The sequence below is a fragment of the Akebia trifoliata genome, chromosome 15 (assembly GCF_017979445.1).
Source record: "Akebia trifoliata isolate Shusen 1 chromosome 15, ASM1797944v1, whole genome shotgun sequence".
Taxonomy (NCBI): domain Eukaryota; kingdom Viridiplantae; phylum Streptophyta; class Magnoliopsida; order Ranunculales; family Lardizabalaceae; genus Akebia; species Akebia trifoliata.
In genome coordinates this window covers 25,150,652-25,169,782 of record NC_141389.1, presented here as the reverse complement: position 1 = coordinate 25,169,782, position 19,131 = coordinate 25,150,652, and the positions used below count along the sequence as shown (strand labels likewise).

Sequence of the window (19,131 nt, the reverse complement as noted above, 5' to 3'; positions counted from 1 at the left end):
GAAAACTTTGATTTTTCTTCCTTAAAACCAATTATTTTCAAGTTCTTCGATCTTTATGGTAGATTATATTTAATGAATTCAACTTTATCTTCAATCCATCCCTTTCATCATGGTCTTATCCCTTTAAATAAAATCCTATATATTTCTACCTCAAAATTACATTATTATTATTGACTAAAATCTTTTCTTGATTTTCTTCATAAAATGAGTTATTATTTTCAAGTTCTTCAATCTTTGTGATAGATTTATTTCAATTTACTCAATCTTATCTTCAACCAGACATTTTCAATCTCGTTTTAATCGTTTATAGAAAACCCTAGATCTCTTATTCAAAATTCTATATTTTTCTACTTAAAATAAAAATCCTATTTGACCTCAAGGTTTGAAGGACAAAATAAATAAAATCTTAAGGTTGAAGATGAAAGTAATTTCTTTTTACATATATATTTTTTTAGAGTTTGAAGATGACGAATTTTGATAAGAAAACCCAATGATTTTTAATTAGAGGTGGAAGATGAGCACATTTTGAGTACAACAATCGCTAGAGTATCATAATATTAGATCACTATCAGTAGGGCAACCTATAACGTTTTTACCTATCGTAATGATTAGGGTTTAAAATGGGTCGGGTTCGGGTTAGATATGAATATAGCCATGTTTGTATAAGAATCCAAGTCGGATCCCATCAACCCAAATCATATCTGAACCTTTTTTGTTTTCATTATACCCATATTCGGATTCGAATGAATTAATTGATTTGGGTCGCTTGGGACCGATAATTTTAAACTATTTTGAGAAAAATTGCAAAATATGACTTGAACTCAAGACCTCTCTTCCTTTTTGAAAAGAGACGTTGACAATTATGCCCAACACTTGTTGGTTGATAAAAATAATTTAAAAAATATAACATACAAAGGAATATATTAGTCAGATATAAGGATGAATTCGTATCCAACTTGGGTCAATGGACATCAACCCATATTTTAATCCATATACTTGAAGGAACTAAACTTGCTAAATCGGACTTAGATCACTCAGATTTTTGATAAAATTTGACCCATTTTAAGCCCTAGTAACGATCTCTACTGTATCATAGCAATCGCTACACTATTGATGTCGTGCCAATCCTAAACTGAAATAAGGTATTACTTTGAGCCGAATATATACGCATATAGGTCATTTATATTAGTCTTTTTAAGAAAACCTAGGTCAAAGGAGCATATCATAAGTTTGAAAACTCAGGGGTATCTCTAATATTGATAAAACATAGAGGGGCATATCTAAACCACCCAAACTATATATTCTTACACAAAAACACTTGTGTGCTTCACTCTCCCACTCGGTTCTTTCAAACGTTATCATCGCTTTGTTCCTCTGCTGCAGCCATGGCTGCGTATTCTTCTTCTCTCGTCCTCTCTTCTCTATCTCCAAAAACCCTAATTTTTTCCAGAACCACAGATCTTTCCCTCTCTCTTTCCTTTTCACTCAAACCCCCAAACAAGCCTATTTCAATCTCCTCTTCAGCTTTTCTCTCAACGAGAAGGTACGATGGTTTGTCGTCTCGTTTTTTCCGAAACGTAACGTTTTCATCTGAATTGGATCAAGAAGAGGAGGTCTCGAGTGAAGAAGGTGAAGTGAGTCTCTCCCCAGACTTGAAGCTCTTTGTTGGAAATCTTCCCTTCAGTGTCGACAGTGCTGAGCTGGCTGGATTGTTCGAACGAGTCGGAAATGTCGAGATGGTCGAGGTGGTTTTCTCTTTCATTTTCATTTCGGGGGTTTAGGGTTTAAGAATTATAATATTAGATTGTTTTATTTGGATTTGTTTTTATTTTTTTTATATAGAAATATTCAACTATTTTATTAATTTTTTGGGATTTTTATCCTCTGTTTTAAAACTCGGTTTGTAGTCTCGTCTCATCCATGGACGAGACCGAGTTGTCTCGGACGATTCAACTCGTCTTGTACGAGACAATCCTTTTACCTCGGTTTACATTGATTGATTTATATATATTAAAATTAAAATAATTATAATTTTTTTAATAAAATAAGATAGATCAGAAAATATTTAGCGATAAAATTATGTTTTATTTACATAATAAATATTTAAATTCTAAAAAAAATTAATTATTTTAACCAAAATCTACAAAATCCTGGTTGACTCGGCTGAGTTTTACTGACTCGTCCGACATTTTCAAAATATGGTCCCAGACATCTTGTGAGATGATGTGATTGTTGAGACACAGTGTAAATTATTGATGAATGCAAGCCGGTATCCGAAGAGATTTAAAACCATGGTTTCAATGTAGAGATAAGGTTATATGGGTTTTGAAGTAAAATGTTTTGAATTTTTCCCAAATGTTCTCTTTGTGGATTATATGTACACATGCGCGCACACACACACAAAATAAGCTATTAACGCATGGAATGATTGAAATGCCCCTTTCTCATTCACCGACATGTAGTGTAATGTATTTCTTCAATAATTGGTGCAGAATGAACGATAATTCGGGTTGAATGGTCTCTTGGCTTCAAAACCAAAACCATCAGCGAACCTCATTAATATTTGATTTTGAAAGATATAACATGAATGGGTGCCTTGGTAATAGAGTCCTAATCTCCTTGACATGATGCATAACAGATTCCTTTGAGCCCACTGATGGATAAATGTTTGTCAATCTCTTGGTTGACCTGTAAACCAAAGCTCATGTTGATCTATTCACCTGGCACGCACGTGGATTGATTCGTTTTGTGCCATCTACAACATCCTACCGTGTGTTTGTCTGACATTGATGTGTGGCACCAGAAAGGCCTCTCGTCTATATCAACTTAAGAAAGAATGATAAAGAAAATTTTCATTTAAAAGGCTTATGTAGAGGTTTAACAATGTATGACTACGTGATTAATATAAACACATGCACATGCACATAAGTGAATCAACAATTGACATGCATGTATGATCATTCAGAATTACTCATCCTTGCACATTCATGTCATGTGGCAGTGTTTTTTATGTGTAATTTCTCATAACCAGCATCATTTACTTTACACTTTCACATATGATAAACTTGACTTAGTATGGACCTAGGCTTCTTGGTTTATTTGTTCACCAATTTACACAGTTTAGTTCCTTGTTTTGCTTATGATATGCACACCCATGAAGCCTTAGGTAACTGAAGGGGTTTCTATGGCCAGGTAATATATGACAGGCTAACTGGAAGAAGCCGAGGGTTTGGGTTTGTGACCATGTCAACAGTCAAGGAAGTTGAAGCAGCCGTACAGCAGTTCAATGGCTATGTAGGTTTTTCTCATTCTTTGTTAGTTTATAATGTGTTTCCTTGTGGTGATTGGAAAAGCTTCATCATTGTCAAACTTAGTTAAGAATTCCATTTTCTTATGCTCGTACATTATTTGTAATGTTTGCCACGCTTATATATTTTCTTTCATCTTTATATATTAAAAAACAAAAAAGGGAAAAAGTGGAGTCCAGAATCTCTCTCTCTCCTCTCCCCCCCCACCCCCCCCACACACACACACGTGTCAAGTGTGGAACAGAGGAACATGATTCATTTAGCCGACCCCAAATCTTTGTGATAAGGATTTGATGATGTACATCTAATCCAGAATGTAAAACACTTGAATAGGTGCTGCAAAAACTCAAGTTCAATCAACCTAATACATAATTAAATCAAGTTAAAATGGTAGATCAGTCTTTATAAATACTTAACAATCTCAATTGACTGGTTCAAATTTTGAAAAATCTTATTCCAGATTAACCTTTTTGAGCTCAAGAACTTGATTGTGTTGTTCATTGATTCTACTTGGTCTTGAAGTAAGAAATCTTGATATTGTGGCAGGAACTCGATGGAAGGCCATTGAGGGTGAGTTCTGGACCTCCACCTCCCAAGGAAGATTTTTCTTCAAGGGGGTCTCAAGGTGGGGCAAGTTTCGATGCTCCTAACCGGGTCTATGTGGGTAACCTTTCATGGGGTGTTGATGATGTAGCACTTGAGACCCTTTTCAGTGAGCAAGGGAACGTTACGGAGGCCAGAGTGGTTTATGACAGAGAGAGTGGTAGGTCAAGGGGTTTTGGGTTTGTCACTTACAGCTCGGTTGAAGATGCCAACAATGCAATTTCATCCTTAGATGGTTCTGTAAGTATATGAGAACCTTTTTTTCTTATTGTTTCATGCTAACCATTTAATTGAATTTGAGATACATACCTTGCTATAAATGTTTAAAAAAAATAAATATTATCTGTGGTGGGGCCTATCAGTGCTGTAACACTGTTCTGTTACTAGTATTTTCTGTCTGCTAACTTCAAGATTTAAATTTTGAATTTGAAATATAAAATTAAAAATTCGTTTTGAACATTTAAAAAAAAAATTGTTTTAATTGTATCTGTGGTGGGCCCAGGCCCATTGTTGCTTTAACGTTGTTCCATTACTGCTATTTTTGAGCTTGTTCCCCAACCAAGAATACCATTCAAAACAAGCTCCTTCCTCTTAGTTTCACCATCATTTTTGTATATGTTATGGCATTTAATTGAAACTGCAGTTTGTTATGGACAAAATAGAGAAAAAAGTGTTGAGATTTAAGAAGAAAACTAGGCTGCAGAAGAGATGGAGAAATAATCACTAATTTCAATAAAGAACCATGAATCCACAAGGTAAAGCAAGAAAAATAATTCTTTAAAAAAACAAAAGTTTATTCAAAGAAAAATAATAATAATTTTACATCTCCTTCAAGTTTATCTAAATAAATTTTAATACTTCTACTTTGACTCTACTTTTATTATTATTATTGTTATTTTTATAACTAAAATTTTATTGAAAAGGGGCCAAGAAGTCCACAAAGAGAGAACAAAACAAAGAGGAAAAACAACCCCAAGCAACAACAACAAATCCTAACAAAATCACCCATTACAGATCAACCTCCACCTAAAAAGAAAACCCTCAAACCGAATGAATTGTTTGCACAAGTAGAACATATTGAAGATGATTTCTTGGATAGTGCGCTCCTTTCCTTAAAAAATGTAGCTATTTCTTTCTTTCCTAAACTCTCGGCCTTTATTCCTAATTTACTTCCCCAGAATATAAAATTTCTCAAAATAGTAAAAAACCTAATTCGACTAAAACTCCTCCACTAACCTTAAAAGACTTAAATACAACCTTCCTCAACAAATAGGGACTCAAAATTACCCTAAAATTGATAATAAAAAAAAAAAACATGAAATAGGACTAATTCTGAACTGCATCATTCAATTTCTTTTTCATTATCATGGTATTTATGCATTTTTTTTAAAATTTATTTTTCACCCAGCTATTTTGTTTCCTTATTAATCCATATTTGTAATTTTGTTGACGGTGTAGGAGTTGAAAGGCAGGTCAATCCGAGTAAACATGGCAGAATCCAAGCCAAGACGCCAATTTTGATTGTCGGATTTTTCCAATTGACTTCAATCAAGATCATTATGGTATGATTAGGAAGTGGTTTAATTATGTGTTACATATATTTTTTAGACTAAATGGAATGAGTCTCTATATCAGTTATAGTTAGGGATCCCAGCCTTCAAATGAGATGTCTGGCGATGTCTAAACTAGGATACCCCACAACAGCAGCAACAACAACTAAGCCTTACCCCAAAGAGTTGGGTCAGCTAAATAGGGCATAAAATGGTTCGGATTTTATCCAAAATCAGAATCCAAATTTAGTGGTGGGAGTGGACCTGAGTAAAAAAAAAAGGTCGAATATGGGTTGATGTCCCTTGATCCGGGTTGGATATAGATCCATCCCTCTATCTAGCTAGATCCGAATGATATATTGCTTTGAAAATTATATTTTTATGTTTTTTTTTTCCCAAATATCTTTTTTCTACTAATTTAATATAACATGAATTTTTATATAATAAAAGAATTGTGATAGTAAAATAGAATAGTATAGCAATTAGAAAAAAAGAAAAATATAGCAAAAACTGTTGAATGGATCGAAATTATCCGACCTGAATCAAGCAATTCGGTCGGGTCAGATATGGATGTGAATTTTCTGAAATCAAAATGGTTCGGATATGGTTTTAGCTAACAAGATCTGAGTCGGATTCGGATACGGGTCTATATCTGAATAAAAAATTTGGATATGGATATACTCAGATATGGCTTGAACCCGATTCATTTTAAGCCCTAGCAAAATGAATTCTACTCTTCATTTCACTTTGTCCAAAGCCAAGTTTTTTGTTATTGAAAGTAAATTCATATCTGCTTTCACCATCTCCATCCACATTCCTCTTGCTCCTTTAGGACCTTCAACTTTAATATTTCTTTTATTTGGAGTTGCAATTGTTCGTCATTGAACATGCCCAAACCATCTCAATTAACTTTCTCTTAGTTTATTGTCTATTGGAGCTACTACTACTACATTTTCCTGAATTGGTTCGTTTCTAATGGTATTTTTCCTAATCTTTCCACTCATCAATCTCAACATCCTCATCTCTGTAAACTTGGACCCACCCCTAGACATTGAAATACTGATCTTGTATAATAGAGGTCTGGCATGGTAAATTTAGCTAATTTAGATGTCTTAGTTTTTCTCTAAAAGATCCTGATTTGGTTTTTGAATTAGTAGCTCTGTTTTGGTTGTTTTGCGTTGGTATTGTATTTTTCTTAAACTTTAGTGACTTTTCAAATAGGTTTGGTGCGAGCTCAACAATGGCTGCAGGCCATTGTTTCAAACGTAGTGCTCCCACCGCTCTAAGTTCTTCGTCTTCTCATCGATCTGCTATATTGGATGCTCTCCCCGAGTTTATCAAGAAATACTGTTAGCCGTGTTTTAGTTGTCCGATGCATGTTTTGAATACTAAAATTTGATGATCCGAGCAAACAATTTGTCATTCAGAGTTTATAATCTTCATGTTGCAGAACTTTGTTGTTCTTAGTTGTTTTTTTTTTATTTTTTTTTTGGATGGTTTTGGTGAATATTTGAGATACTCCATGTTTTTATACTGATGACATACTCCTTCACCTCGGTCTCCAAAGAGAGACTAACAGAAACTCAACTAAATGCCCCCATCTTCAACCTCTATAGTCATCAACCCTTGAAATTTAAGTAAAATTCACGCGTCATAACTCAGTAGCCTTGTGTTACACTCTTTGTTGACTCGGTCTACCAAGAGATTTGTTTAAGTTGAATGCGTCCATACCGCCATTAATGGGCCATGACAATCCCAGCCCACCATCCAAGGAGGTCTCTGCAATACCAATAAAACTAGCAGACCATCACTCGCTGAACCACAGACTCAACTCAGTAAAAGAACGTGAGTCAAAGTTTAAAGACTCGGTCCACGAATGAAGGACTGCTCTTTACAGTTTACAGTTTACAGTCAAAATGAATTTCTGTTTTTGTTGAAACATAGTGCTCCATGCATTATTCACCATCCATTTGTGGGCCCGCATTTGATGATCAAAGTAATTTGTGCTCTTAGATGAGATTTTGTAACGGTCTTTCATAATTTGACTACGTCCATGGTCTCAAACATCACAGTAAACAATTAGAAAACAATGGAAGGGAATTACGCAAGTTAGAAATCTCAGGACACGTGTCGTAATTTGATTAGACATGATATAATGTAAGTCAAATCTTCATTTTAATACAGTAAAATAAAGGGTTTTTGAATTCGTGGAATGATGTATGTTCAAGTGAACGTGAAAATAAATAAAAATTCAAGCCTTGACTTTGAACTAGTCAATCAAAGATTTATAATCCTGTACATCAAAGTGTTGGATAAGTACTTCACTCCCAATCCTTTAAACTGATTGGTCATTTGAAGTCGTTTGATTTGATTACTTTTTCATCATTGGTTTGTCCTCCAACACGTGATAAAAAAAAAACCAAATATTAATGGGCCCCCAAAATAACCCCCACTTGATATTAACAAAGTGATACGTGGCACTCTTTGTTAGCCCACTAACCCTGAACATTTGGCCCACACCTCTGTGGATCCACAGAAGTCCAAATCATGGGATGACACTCAATTAGCTAACTAGAAGAGTGTGCCACGTGGCTTACTAAAGAATGGGAAGCAAGTAAGTTAATAAAGTCACAGACATACAGGATTTGGACTTCTTCATTGACAGGGTCAAGTTATCAATGGAACCTTCTTTAAATTAGGGAGGTATTTCAAATATATTTCATTGTCCAGGGTGGTAAGTAAAAATAACAAGTCTGCCCTCTTAAGACCTCTACACTCCAGTCCATCCCTTGTTTATAGGAAAAGATAGCTTTTGAAAATATAACTTCTTTAAATACTCAGTCTTTGTAGAGAGAGAGAGAGAGAGAGAGAGAGAGAGAGAGTCCACAAATTACTTGTAAGTTCTTCTATCTCCTGTGTTTGAACTATTTATTACTAATGCATTTGTTCTTAGTTTTAGTGACAATGTTATCAGGTTTTAATCTTTCTATCATACCTGTTATCTGTTTTTCTAATGTTCAAGTTTAATTCAAATTTTTATCTTTCAAAAAAAAAAAAAAAAATTACATTAAAATTTGAATTAGACCCATTGTCAGGTTTAATCTTTCTTATCTTTCATGATATCTGTTTTTCTAATGTTCTAGTTTACATTAAAACTTTATCTTTCTTAAAAAAAAAAAAAATTAATTAGACCCATTAGCATCCAATTACTCAGTTCTTATTCAATAGGAACAGCTTATTCCAATGTCTAATTATTTATTTATTTTCTTAATTTTCTGCTTAATAGGATTCATTCTAAGTGACCCTTTTCTTCATCAAACTTACAACTGCAGATTAGTGATTCTTAATGGTAAGAGACTGAACCATTTCATGATTTTATTGATTCTTGTAGAAGTCACTATGATTTCAGATTTTTGGTCTTGTTTTTATGTTTATGATGTTCCCTATAAACAGAAACTAAGAGGTTTGAATTCACATATAAAATATGGTTAAAGAGTTTCTATTTCAACTAAGATTGAAAATTAAGAAAAGTCAGAAATTCAAGAAAAAAATTTCATCAGATGGGTCTGTTTGAAGTAATAAGCAAAGATTGATCATATGTTTGACCTATACTTTAGTTCACATGATCCTTGATGTAAGGAGTTATTTATGAGGTTCGAATTCAGATATAAAAAGTTTAAATGTTTCTGCTTCAACTGAGATCAAAAGATTAATAAGAGTTCACATGGTCCTTGATGAAGGGAGTTATGAAAAGTCTTTTAGTTCTTGTGTTTAAGTTCTCAAATTCCATTACTTTCTACCAATCCATGTCTTGATATTTATCAAACCGTGGCCTTCTTTTATATCAGATTGAAGGTACTAACTGAATCTACAGTGAGAACTTCATTGGAGTTCAATGGCTTACAGTAATTCAAAATCTATAAGGTTAGTAGTCTGTTTCCTCTGTTTTGTTTATTAATTTCGATCGATATTCTGTTTAATTATGGGTTACGTTGATTTTTCCACTTGAAGCAAATTGATTTGAAATGGGTATTTATTTTCTTGACTTTACAGATTTCAAGGTGATCTTGAAGTTGAAAAATTCAAAAGAAGTAGAAGAGAGAATATGATTACGCTTGTTCATAATATGCTCGAGACACAGATACCTGAACCAAGATCTAAGAAGATGGAGAACGAGGCACCCAAGAAGTTAGTCAACTCCTTCAAAGCTAGAGTTCTATCTAGAGTCTTCTCTGAGGACTATCAAGGAGTAAAGAAGCTGATATTGGATCCTCGAGGACCATTCATACACAGATGGAACAAAATTTTCTTATTTGCATGTTTGATTTCTCTGTTTGTAGACCCTCTGTTTTTTTACTTGTTGGAAGTTCGGAAGGGGATGTGCATAGCTATAGGAATACCACTTCAAGATACCCTCACGGTCATACGATCCCTAGCTGATACCTTTTATATAATTCATATTTTCATCCGGTTTCACACGGCTTATGTTTCGCCTTCCTCTCGTGTATTTGGGAGAGGAGAGCTTGTCATAGACCCTTCAAAGATTGCCTCGAGATACTTAAGACAAGACTTTTGGGTTGACCTTGTCGCGGCACTACCCCTTCCACAGGTACGTGACTAACTACCATTTCCCTTTTATTTGAGTATCTCTGTTTCAATTTTATAAAGCTCGTCACACATATAATCACATTAAAAGGAAAATTTTATAAGACCTAGTAAGACTAGTTATACTTTATGGAGCTGAATGTTGAGCCGTCAAGAAGCATCATGTTTATAAATTGAGCGTAGTAGAGATGGATGAGCGGAAAGTGTATGAAAGATAACATTAGAAACAAAGACATTCGGGAAAATGTAGAGTAGCCTTCAATAGGCAATAAAATAAGAGAATAGACTCGGATGGTCTCGGCATATGCAACAAAGGCCAAGTACAATTCCAATAAGAAGCAATATTCAAGTTAAAGGTCCTAATGCTGTGTTTGGATTGAGAGAAATGGAGAGAAGAGAAGAGAAGAGAAGAGAAGACAAATGAGTTTCTCTCCATTTCTCTTGTTTGGATTGTTAAGTGGGTAGAGAAGAGTAATTATTTTATACTGTCAACTCTGCCCCCTAGATCTTTTTTAAGATATTTTAAAATTCCAAAGTCGTCCCAAGTTCTCTCCTGTCAATCCAAACATGGTGGAGAGAAATTAAGTTTCTCTTCTCTCCACTTCTTTCAATCCAAATACAGCCTAAAAGAGAGAAGAAGACTCAAAAGAACGTGGATGGACATAGTGAAAGTAGATATGAATTCACTCTCAATAACAAAAGACTTGGCTTTAGGCAGAGTAGTAAGGAACATGATTCATTTAGCCGACCCAAATCTTTGACATTAGGCTTCGTTGTTGTTCATGGATTCACAACACGAAACCCCACTGGGACTAGACGTCCGAATATGATTCGGGCTATAAACTTATTCAAGTTCACTATTTGGTTTTCGAGTTCTCATTGGTTATATGAACACTTGATTTTCCCTTTGGACTAGGGACTAGCATAGAGTCACTTTTAGTGAGTTAGTATATCTCAATACTCAAGTTCAAATTCTTTCTACAAATTTCAGGTTCTAATTTGGGCTGTAATCCCAAATCTAGATGGTGAAAATATGAAGAACACCAAAAACGTCATTCGCTTCAGCATCATTGTCCAATACTTTCCAAGGCTTTTTCTTATCTTTCCACTCTCCTCGCAAATTGTCGAGGCCACTGGTGTTGGTACCGAAACAGCGTGGGCTGGGGCTGGTTATAACTTGATTCTCTACATGTTGGCAAGCCATGTAAGCATTATCGTTTTTTTTAATTTTTAATCTTAATTCATACTTGAAACTTATGTTATTGAACCTATTTCTATATATCGTATATATTGTTTTGTCATTTTTTTTATTAGTCATAGTTTTGTCAAATTTCTAGTCTATTGATTTTTTTTTGTTTTTGTTTTTGTTTTTATAAGGTAGTAGGAGCTTGTTGGTACCTATTATCGATCGAACAACAAGTAGTGTGTTGGAGAAAGGTTTGCAATCTTGAGAGTGCGTATTGTAAGAACAGCTTTTTCGACTGCCACAACAAGTATACCTCTAGTAGGGATGCTTGGTTCAAATCAAGCAACCTCACTGACTTATGCAATCCAACTAATAAATTCTTTCAATTTGGTATATATGTCGATGCATTGACTTCCCATGTTACATCCTCGACATTCCTAGAAAAGTACTTCTACTCTCTTTGGTGGGGACTTAGGAATCTTAGGTTAGTAAACTTTTAAGTCGTTTTATCACTATGAACAGAGATTATGTACACTCCAATATTTTATCACGAACGATGCTTCAATCAACTTGTGCAGCTCTTTAGGACAAAATCTCTCAACAAGCACTAACGTTGGAGAAATTAGCTTTGCTATCATCATCGCGATTCTTGGGTTGGTGCTTTTCGCACTTCTCATTGGCAATATGCAAGTAAGTCTATCAATTCGAATATATTTCTCATTTTATACTGGGGACTCAGTAGTTTTTGAAGGTTTGAACTATAATCTGTTTATTTTCCATCTTAAAAGGTATAAATTCTTATATATACGTATCATTAACAGACATACCTTCAATCAACGATGATTCGCTTGGAAGAGTGGAGGGTCAATAGAAGAGATACAGAGCAATGGATGCATCATAGGCAGCTACCTCAAGAATTGAGGCAATGTGTACGAAGGTACGATCAATACAAATGGGTGGCAACCCGTGGTGTTGATGAAGAATCTCTACTTAAAGGCCTTCCCATGGATCTCCGAAGAGACATCAAACGCCACTTATGTCTTGACCTAGTTCGCCGGGTAAGCCTAATTTCTTCCATAATGATCGTAACTGTGATGCTAAGGCCAGGTCCAACCCATCTGGTTAATGGGTCTTTATCAGAACCCAAGACCTTGATCAAGGTTCTAAGTTATTTGTTTCAAAATAGCTTGGATTTTGGGTTTGATCTGATCGCTTGACAGCCCTAGTAAACGTTATGTTCGGTCCTGATGGATTGTCTTTTTATATTTGGAAAAAAAAAAATAGGTCCCATTATTTGATGAGATGGATGAGAGAACGCTAGATGCTATATGCGAGAGGCTCAAGCCTGCCCTATGCACCCAAGGCACGTGCCTAGTGCGCGAGGGTGACCCCGTAAATGAAATGCTCTTCATCATCCGAGGCAATCTAGATTCCAACACTACCAATGGTGGTCGAACCGGGTTCTTCAACTCATGTCAAATTGGCCCAGGTGACTTTTGTGGAGAGGAGTTGCTGACATGGGCCCTCGACCCACGTCCAAATGTCATTCTTCCTTCATCGACACGTACCGTCAGGGCCATCTCTGAAGTGGAAGCATTCGCTCTCATCGCAGAGGACTTGAAGTTCGTTGCATCACAATTCCGTAGACTCCATAGCAAGCAACTTAGGCAAAAATTTCGTTTCTACTCACACCAATGGCGCACATGGGCCGCATGCTTCGTACAAGCGGCATGGCGTCGGTATAAAAAACGGAAGAATGTGGATGAGTGCAAGGCTAAGGAGAGCCCGATGAGTATGTTGCCCGAGCCAACATTGGAAACAATGGATGTGTATGTGGCACGATTTGCAGCGAGCATTAGGACGAATGAGTCAGATTCTAGCTCATTAAAGAAACCGATGGAGCCCGACTTTTAGTTGTTTGAAGGAAGAATGTGTATGTTTGGGTTGTGTATATATTTGTAGATTTTAGTTGAGGTAAACTTTGATGAGGTTTTATTGTTCCAACATATGTTTAAAAAACAACTACATCACAATATCATTTTATTTTTATTTTTTTCAAAAAAAAAAATTTGTAAGAAATTTTCAATGATGGATTTGGGGTGTTTTTATGTCCAAATTGTTGTGAAATATAAATTTTTTTCTTAGGTACTAAAAATAATTGTTTTAAAGTAGCTTTGGAAATGTTTACCACGGCCCAGTACTAGGTAGAACATGTTGTTCCATTATATTTGAAGGGTTCTGAGCTTTTTTTGATAAAATTTAGGCCCAAGATGGGCCCAAGTAAGTTAAAGGCCTTAAGACCAATCCTAGGAAACACTGCTTCATAATGGGCCGAGTATAAAAGTCCATATATTAGACTTACCCATTTGTTATCCATATGATCCGTGATTATGTCCTAATTAAGAAACTCTTAAGTTGGTAAGTGCTAACCTTTTGTAAAGCATGTTAAAGCTCAAAAGCTTATGATGATAATGGCATTGAGATCCCAAGCTGTCATGGATCGGATCTTTTACTCTGATGGGTTTTTTAATGGATTCAAATTGGATCAAATGACAATCGGTTGATCGATTGGATAAAATTTGATTTGATATACATAATAGAAATAAGGAAAATGTTAGACTCACCAACGGGTTGAGATTCTCCATCAACATGACCGTTGGGATATTAGGGATTCCCGAGAAAAATACATCATCCCTAGGAAAAAAGGGTTTTAATCCCGAGAATAGTGGAACTAATCTCGAGGAACTCTGTGTTTTTCCTCTAAACCTAACGGTCATGTTAATAGAGAGATGTGTTATTGAGCTCACTTACCCATCTCTCTTGTGTTCAATTTATGTACATGTCGTAAAAAAATTGAAATAGCAGAGTTAACACAATTGCACAAAACACAAATATTTACATTGTTCGGCAGTGTACCTGCGTACGTTTTACAGTCCTAGATATTTTTATTTATCAAACCGAGAGTTACTAAAATAAAGTAAATCTCTCTCAAAAATAAAAAACCCTTAAGAAAATATTACACGATTGCCCTTTTCATACCTCTTAAAAAATTTGGGTCAGGGACTCCATCCTTTACACTCCCACAACTCTACATAGCGCAACAGAATACAAAACATTTACACAACACATGTTTTCTTACTTGTCTAACATTCAACTATATCAAATATGGTCAATCTTACCATCATCTTATAAAACTTTTACTCTTATTTTGATTGAGATATGTTGGTCATATAACACTTTAGAAGCACACTTTCATTTTTTTAACCATAGAGAAACAAAAGTAGAAAAATAAAGTAAAATAAAATAAACATAATTTGAGCATGAGTTCCATGATATAATGTTTTTCAAACATAGTGTCATCATTTTACATGCATTTTTTTATATTCACTAATCCATTATAAATGATATTGGCTATTACAATAATTGTCTTTATCCATAGAATTTGATTTTATAAATATTATGTTCTAGCCCTAATCTTGGTTAGGGTTTTAATTTATTAATGGAGTTTCAAACTTTTGAAAAGTAGTTTGAATGAAACAAAAGACAAAAAGAGGTAAGTGAGCTCAATTATTCTAAGTAAACTTTTTAAGTCCTAATCTTTGTCTTAAAGCCAAAGGAAAGATGTGTTATATTGACCTCAACAAGCCAAGGAACAAATCTCGAGGATTTAGTTTATGAATATCGAGGTCCTCTTGATGGTGTATGAGGCTTCGTAAGGCCTTTTCCCCTCACTATCTTAGTAAGGCTAGTTGGACTCATAATATAATCATTGAGTTACTCTTTTTTTATGAAGAAAATTACTAAAACAGCTGTGCTCTGTGGAAATTACTGTATCAGTCATTTTTTTATTTTATAATATTATGAAAATGACTATATACCTTATATGGTATTTCTTTTTTACCCAATTGAGTCAGACAACTTGAGTTGAATGTAAGTTTCAGTAAGGGTAAACAAGTAAACAAGTAAATAGCAAATGTGATAGTACCATTTTGGTAAAATTAAATAATTATAAAATTGGGTATGTGCCCATTTTCGTAAATATAAAAAAATGACTGATTCGGTAATTTTTGCAAACTACATGCCCATTTTTGTACAACACCCTTTTAAAAAAAAATTCAGTTTCTAAAACTCCAGTTTTTAGAAAATACATGCCCTTGGGTCCTGTTTGGATCTTCCCTTTTCCAGAAGAAAAAAACTGTATTTTTTTACATGTAAATTTTTTATATCTGTTTCATTCTAACTAAGGCTGCAACTTGGGCGGGCTAACGATTGATGGGCAAGCTTGGGTTAGGTTATATGGATAATGAGTTGAGCGTGAGCTAGGAAATTTCAACTGGAATTGAATTTGGGTTGAGGCTCCGGGTAACCCGACTCAACCTCAACCGATGCTATATATTTACATATAAATATTTTTATTTATTTATTTTTTTAAAATATTAATTTTTTCTTCCTCTATATATTCATAAAATAAAGAAAAACGATTATAATATAAAAAATTAATAAATTTGGAGGTTGTGTACAAATTTATTTACTAGTGATTTTATTTTTTTATATTATATTTATTTTTTTAGATATAAAATAAAATTTACATGTTGATCAAAATAAAATTAGACTTGCTCACTGAGCCCAACCCGTCCAACCCACCCAAAACTCTTTAACTTAGGCTAACCCAAGCTCAATCTCAGATTGAGCTTGGGTTAATGAGCTTTAACCCGATGATTGAGTTGAGTTGAGTTCGGGTTTTACAACTTGGGTTGAGCCTGGGTTGACCCTCCAACCCGCCTAGGTTGCAACCCTAATGCAAACTGCCCCTTCTTCTTATACGTTGTAGTGGGTCGGATCAGGGTGGATGGACCGTTCACCGATCGAACCGCTTTGGTGATTTTTGAGTGAATTATCCAATTCACATTTGTAATATTTCATGAAATTATGTTCCTTTAAAAAAGCAATTTTCGGTATAATAGTTAATAAGCTTTTGAATTTTTTTTTTGACCAAAAGTGCCCTTCAATTATCACTAGAAGTTTTTTTTTTTGACTTTTAACATGACTTTAAAAGAAAAGTAGATTGATTTCTGAACCTTTCTGTGAACTACACATACCTTTGGATAAAAATACAATAACACCAAAAGTCTAAAGTATTAGGGCTGCTAATGGATTGGGTTTGGATCAGATCGGTTATTTTCTTTTATCCGATTGGGCCCGAATGGATCAAAATATGGTTGATCCAAAACCAATACGATAAGATAATGGATCAGACAATTATCGAAACCCACATTCTTGATCTAGATCCAAATATCAGATCAGATTAATATATCATCAAAATACATATTTGGAAAAATTATTTTCTCAGAAACATGATTTTCCCATGAAAATATGTAATCTTACATCAAAAAATAACATTTTTCAAAGAAAATAAATTTTCCAACCGACTGTCCCAGACAATCATAGGAAGTTGGGTTGAGATGAAAGAGAGTGGTAGACAAGTTGATGTGGTAAAACAAGAAGTAGCATCTTAAAGAGAGACAACACCAATAAAAAGGAAACAAGAATGGGCCCAACCCTACCTCAGCCATCTCCCATGTTCTTCTATGTCATCAAACCTCTTATATGGGCCCAATGTGGGCCCTAATGTCTCTATTAGAAGCCATATAACTTTTTGTTTGATGGATTATTCAGTAAAAATGGACCCACTTTGACTGTTGGATGACTATGTTTAGCCATAAATGTTATAGTAAAAAACCCATAAAAATGTATAAATTAATTGTAACTGAAAGCACAACTTTGACTCGAGTATTTTCACTCGCTCAAACGTGGCAAGGGCACAGAACCATTGATCGGTTTCTTGTGCATCCCGAAGAAATTGATGAACGGTTCTGTGCTCTTATCATGTCAGAACGAGCAAAATATTCGAGTCAGAAAACCACCACTCTATATCTTTTGTAAAATGTTTTAATGGGTCTAAGGCCCTTTAGCAGACCAAAAAGCCAAATTAGAAAATAATTTTTCTAACTATATGTTTCATGCTTTTTTTTTTTTCCTTAATGTCAACAAGATGCTCTTGTGTGAATCATGTAAAGAGAGTGAATTTGACCACATTCCATGGATCAAATCCCAAAGGAATCTAAATTATGTCCTTGACCATTGGTTTACCAAACAAGTAAAAAAGGCAAGTGAGTTGTTGAATTAATTTTCTTCTAAACTACAAAAAGCTTCCCTAAACTCCTAAACCTAGTGGGGACATATTTAAATTTTCACACCAAAACGGTTCAACATAATTGGATAACCAAAATGGACAAAGTGGTCTATCTTTCAAATCAATTTGATAAGTTTATAAAGTTAGCGCGTGTTTCGATCACCATTAACTTGGATTCAAAATTCATCTTTAACTTTTGAGTTATTAATCTCGTAAAAAAAACAAAGGTTTACCATAAGATTGAAATGTCAATTATTTCGAAGGCGCGAACTCGAAAAGTTGATAAAGTTTGTGATGTTGATGCCACCGACCATAGGTCATAATCCATCTTTACTTGATTAATTAACTCATTTAAGATAGTTTTATATGGTGGCAACACTACTCACAAACTTTACCAACTTATCATAAGACGTGTTCCTTGTTTGCACAGCGGACCAACTATTATAATAATGCTACATGTCTTTTGTGCCACACATTTTGATTATTATTGTGTTAAACAGACTTATAGCTTTTTTTTTTTTTTTTAAAAACTAATACGACAAACTTAATCTAAACCATCGTAAATAGAGTGGGCCTCTAAGTTTGAGCTTTAATATAAGTCAGCTCGATCGCGCGGAAAAATGGGTTAAATAGTGTTTTACAGTATTTGATTAGGATAAAATACCCTTGATTGAAGTAAGCATCAACATATAACACAATGTGAGAAAGCTCATATTCAACGGTCTAAGGCCGTCAAATTTTATGTTATCGATTTTTTTTTCGACAGACTGAAATCATCAAATTAATAAAGGATGGAAGAAATCCAACAACTTTAAGTTGTCGGCTCTAGGGAACATAAACAATTTCAACGGTCCTAAACCGTTGAAATTTGATTTCTAAAATTCGTTGATCTTGACCTGTCGAATTTTCCAATTTTCACGTAGTGATACATACATACACATGCCCTTGTTGAGGATACAATTCATGGGTGTGGATCTTGGCTTTTATGAAAATCTTGACTGAATTGAAAATTGAACAAACCAATAATTTTTTCGTGATCAAGAAGATACTTGACGGAATTTAAAAAATGAATAGAAACAAACAAACAAACATTTTTTTTGTAACCAAGATGCCTAGAAATGGTATTAGGATTTTACTTGACTAATGAGAAATTGACGCAACAAAATATACATAATTTGTACGCAGGTGACGTGACAAAGGCACAAAACCATTGATCAAACAAACATTTTTTTGTAACCGAGATGCCTTGAAATGGTATTAAGATTTTACTTGACTAACGAGAAATTGACGCAACAAAATATACATAGTTTGTACGCAGGTGACGTGACAATGGCACAAAACCATTGATTAAACAAACATTTTTTTGTAACCAAGATGCCTTGAAATGGTATTAAGATTTTACTTGAATAACGAGAAATTGACGCAACAAAATATACGTAGTTTGTACGCAAGTGATGTGACAAAGGCACAAAACCATTGATCAAACAAACATTTTTTTGTAACCAAGATGCCTTTAAATGGTATTAAGATTTTACTTGACTAATGAGAAATTGACGCAACAAAATATACGTAGTTTGTACGCAGGTGACATGATAAAGGCACAAAACCGTTGATTTTTTTTGCTTATGTATCCCGAAGAAAAGATCTATGATTCTTTGCCCTTACCACGTCAGCTGCGTACATGCC

At 34.4% G+C, this 19,131-nt stretch overlaps 2 protein-coding genes across 3 annotated transcripts; both read left to right on the top strand.

The window, feature by feature from the left end:
- The first annotated feature begins 1,315 nt into the window (after window positions 1-1,315).
- LOC147384769 (29 kDa ribonucleoprotein A, chloroplastic-like) lies at window positions 1,316-6,927 on the top strand. The gene is made up of 5 exons (XM_086426638.1): window positions 1,316-1,745; window positions 3,193-3,294; window positions 3,855-4,151; window positions 5,370-5,473; window positions 6,683-6,927. The coding sequence occupies exons 1-4, from the start codon at window positions 1,386-1,388 to the stop codon at window positions 5,430-5,432; spliced, it is 822 nt and encodes a 273-aa protein (XP_086282764.1). The 5' UTR covers window positions 1,316-1,385; the 3' UTR covers window positions 5,433-5,473; window positions 6,683-6,927.
- A 1,400-nt stretch (window positions 6,928-8,327) lies between these two features.
- On the top strand, window positions 8,328-13,437 carry LOC147384768 (protein CNGC15b-like). Of its 2 annotated transcripts, XM_086426633.1 has the most exons (8): window positions 8,328-8,810; window positions 9,310-9,385; window positions 9,515-10,070; window positions 11,058-11,270; window positions 11,444-11,736; window positions 11,831-11,942; window positions 12,074-12,310; window positions 12,537-13,437. In XM_086426633.1, exons 2-8 carry the CDS (start codon window positions 9,357-9,359, stop codon window positions 13,164-13,166), a joined length of 2,070 nt encoding a protein of 689 aa, XP_086282759.1. In that variant the 5' UTR covers window positions 8,328-8,810; window positions 9,310-9,356; the 3' UTR covers window positions 13,167-13,437. The 2 variants fall into 2 exon arrangements, with proteins under 2 accessions (XP_086282759.1, XP_086282760.1); XM_086426634.1 differs by lacking the exon at window positions 8,328-8,810 and having other exon boundaries at window positions 8,865-9,385.
- Window positions 13,438-19,131: the final 5,694 nt, after the last annotated feature.

Excerpts from the sequence above, each read along its gene's own strand:
- LOC147384768 (XM_086426633.1), top strand. The coding sequence starts at position 9,357 with ATGGCTTACAGTAATTCAAAATCTATAAG. Across the intron at positions 11,271-11,443 it reads TCTACATGTTGGCAAGCCAT|GTAGTAGGAGCTTGTTGGTA; the intron begins GTAAGCATTATC and ends TGTTTTTATAAG. Across the intron at positions 12,311-12,536 it reads GTCTTGACCTAGTTCGCCGG|GTCCCATTATTTGATGAGAT; the intron begins GTAAGCCTAATT and ends AAAAAAAAATAG.
- LOC147384769 (XM_086426638.1), top strand. The coding sequence starts at position 1,386 with ATGGCTGCGTATTCTTCTTCTCTCGTCCTCTCTTCTCTATCTCCAAAA. Across the intron at positions 1,746-3,192 it reads GAAATGTCGAGATGGTCGAG|GTAATATATGACAGGCTAAC; the intron begins GTGGTTTTCTCT and ends TTCTATGGCCAG. Across the intron at positions 3,295-3,854 it reads TACAGCAGTTCAATGGCTAT|GAACTCGATGGAAGGCCATT; the intron begins GTAGGTTTTTCT and ends ATATTGTGGCAG.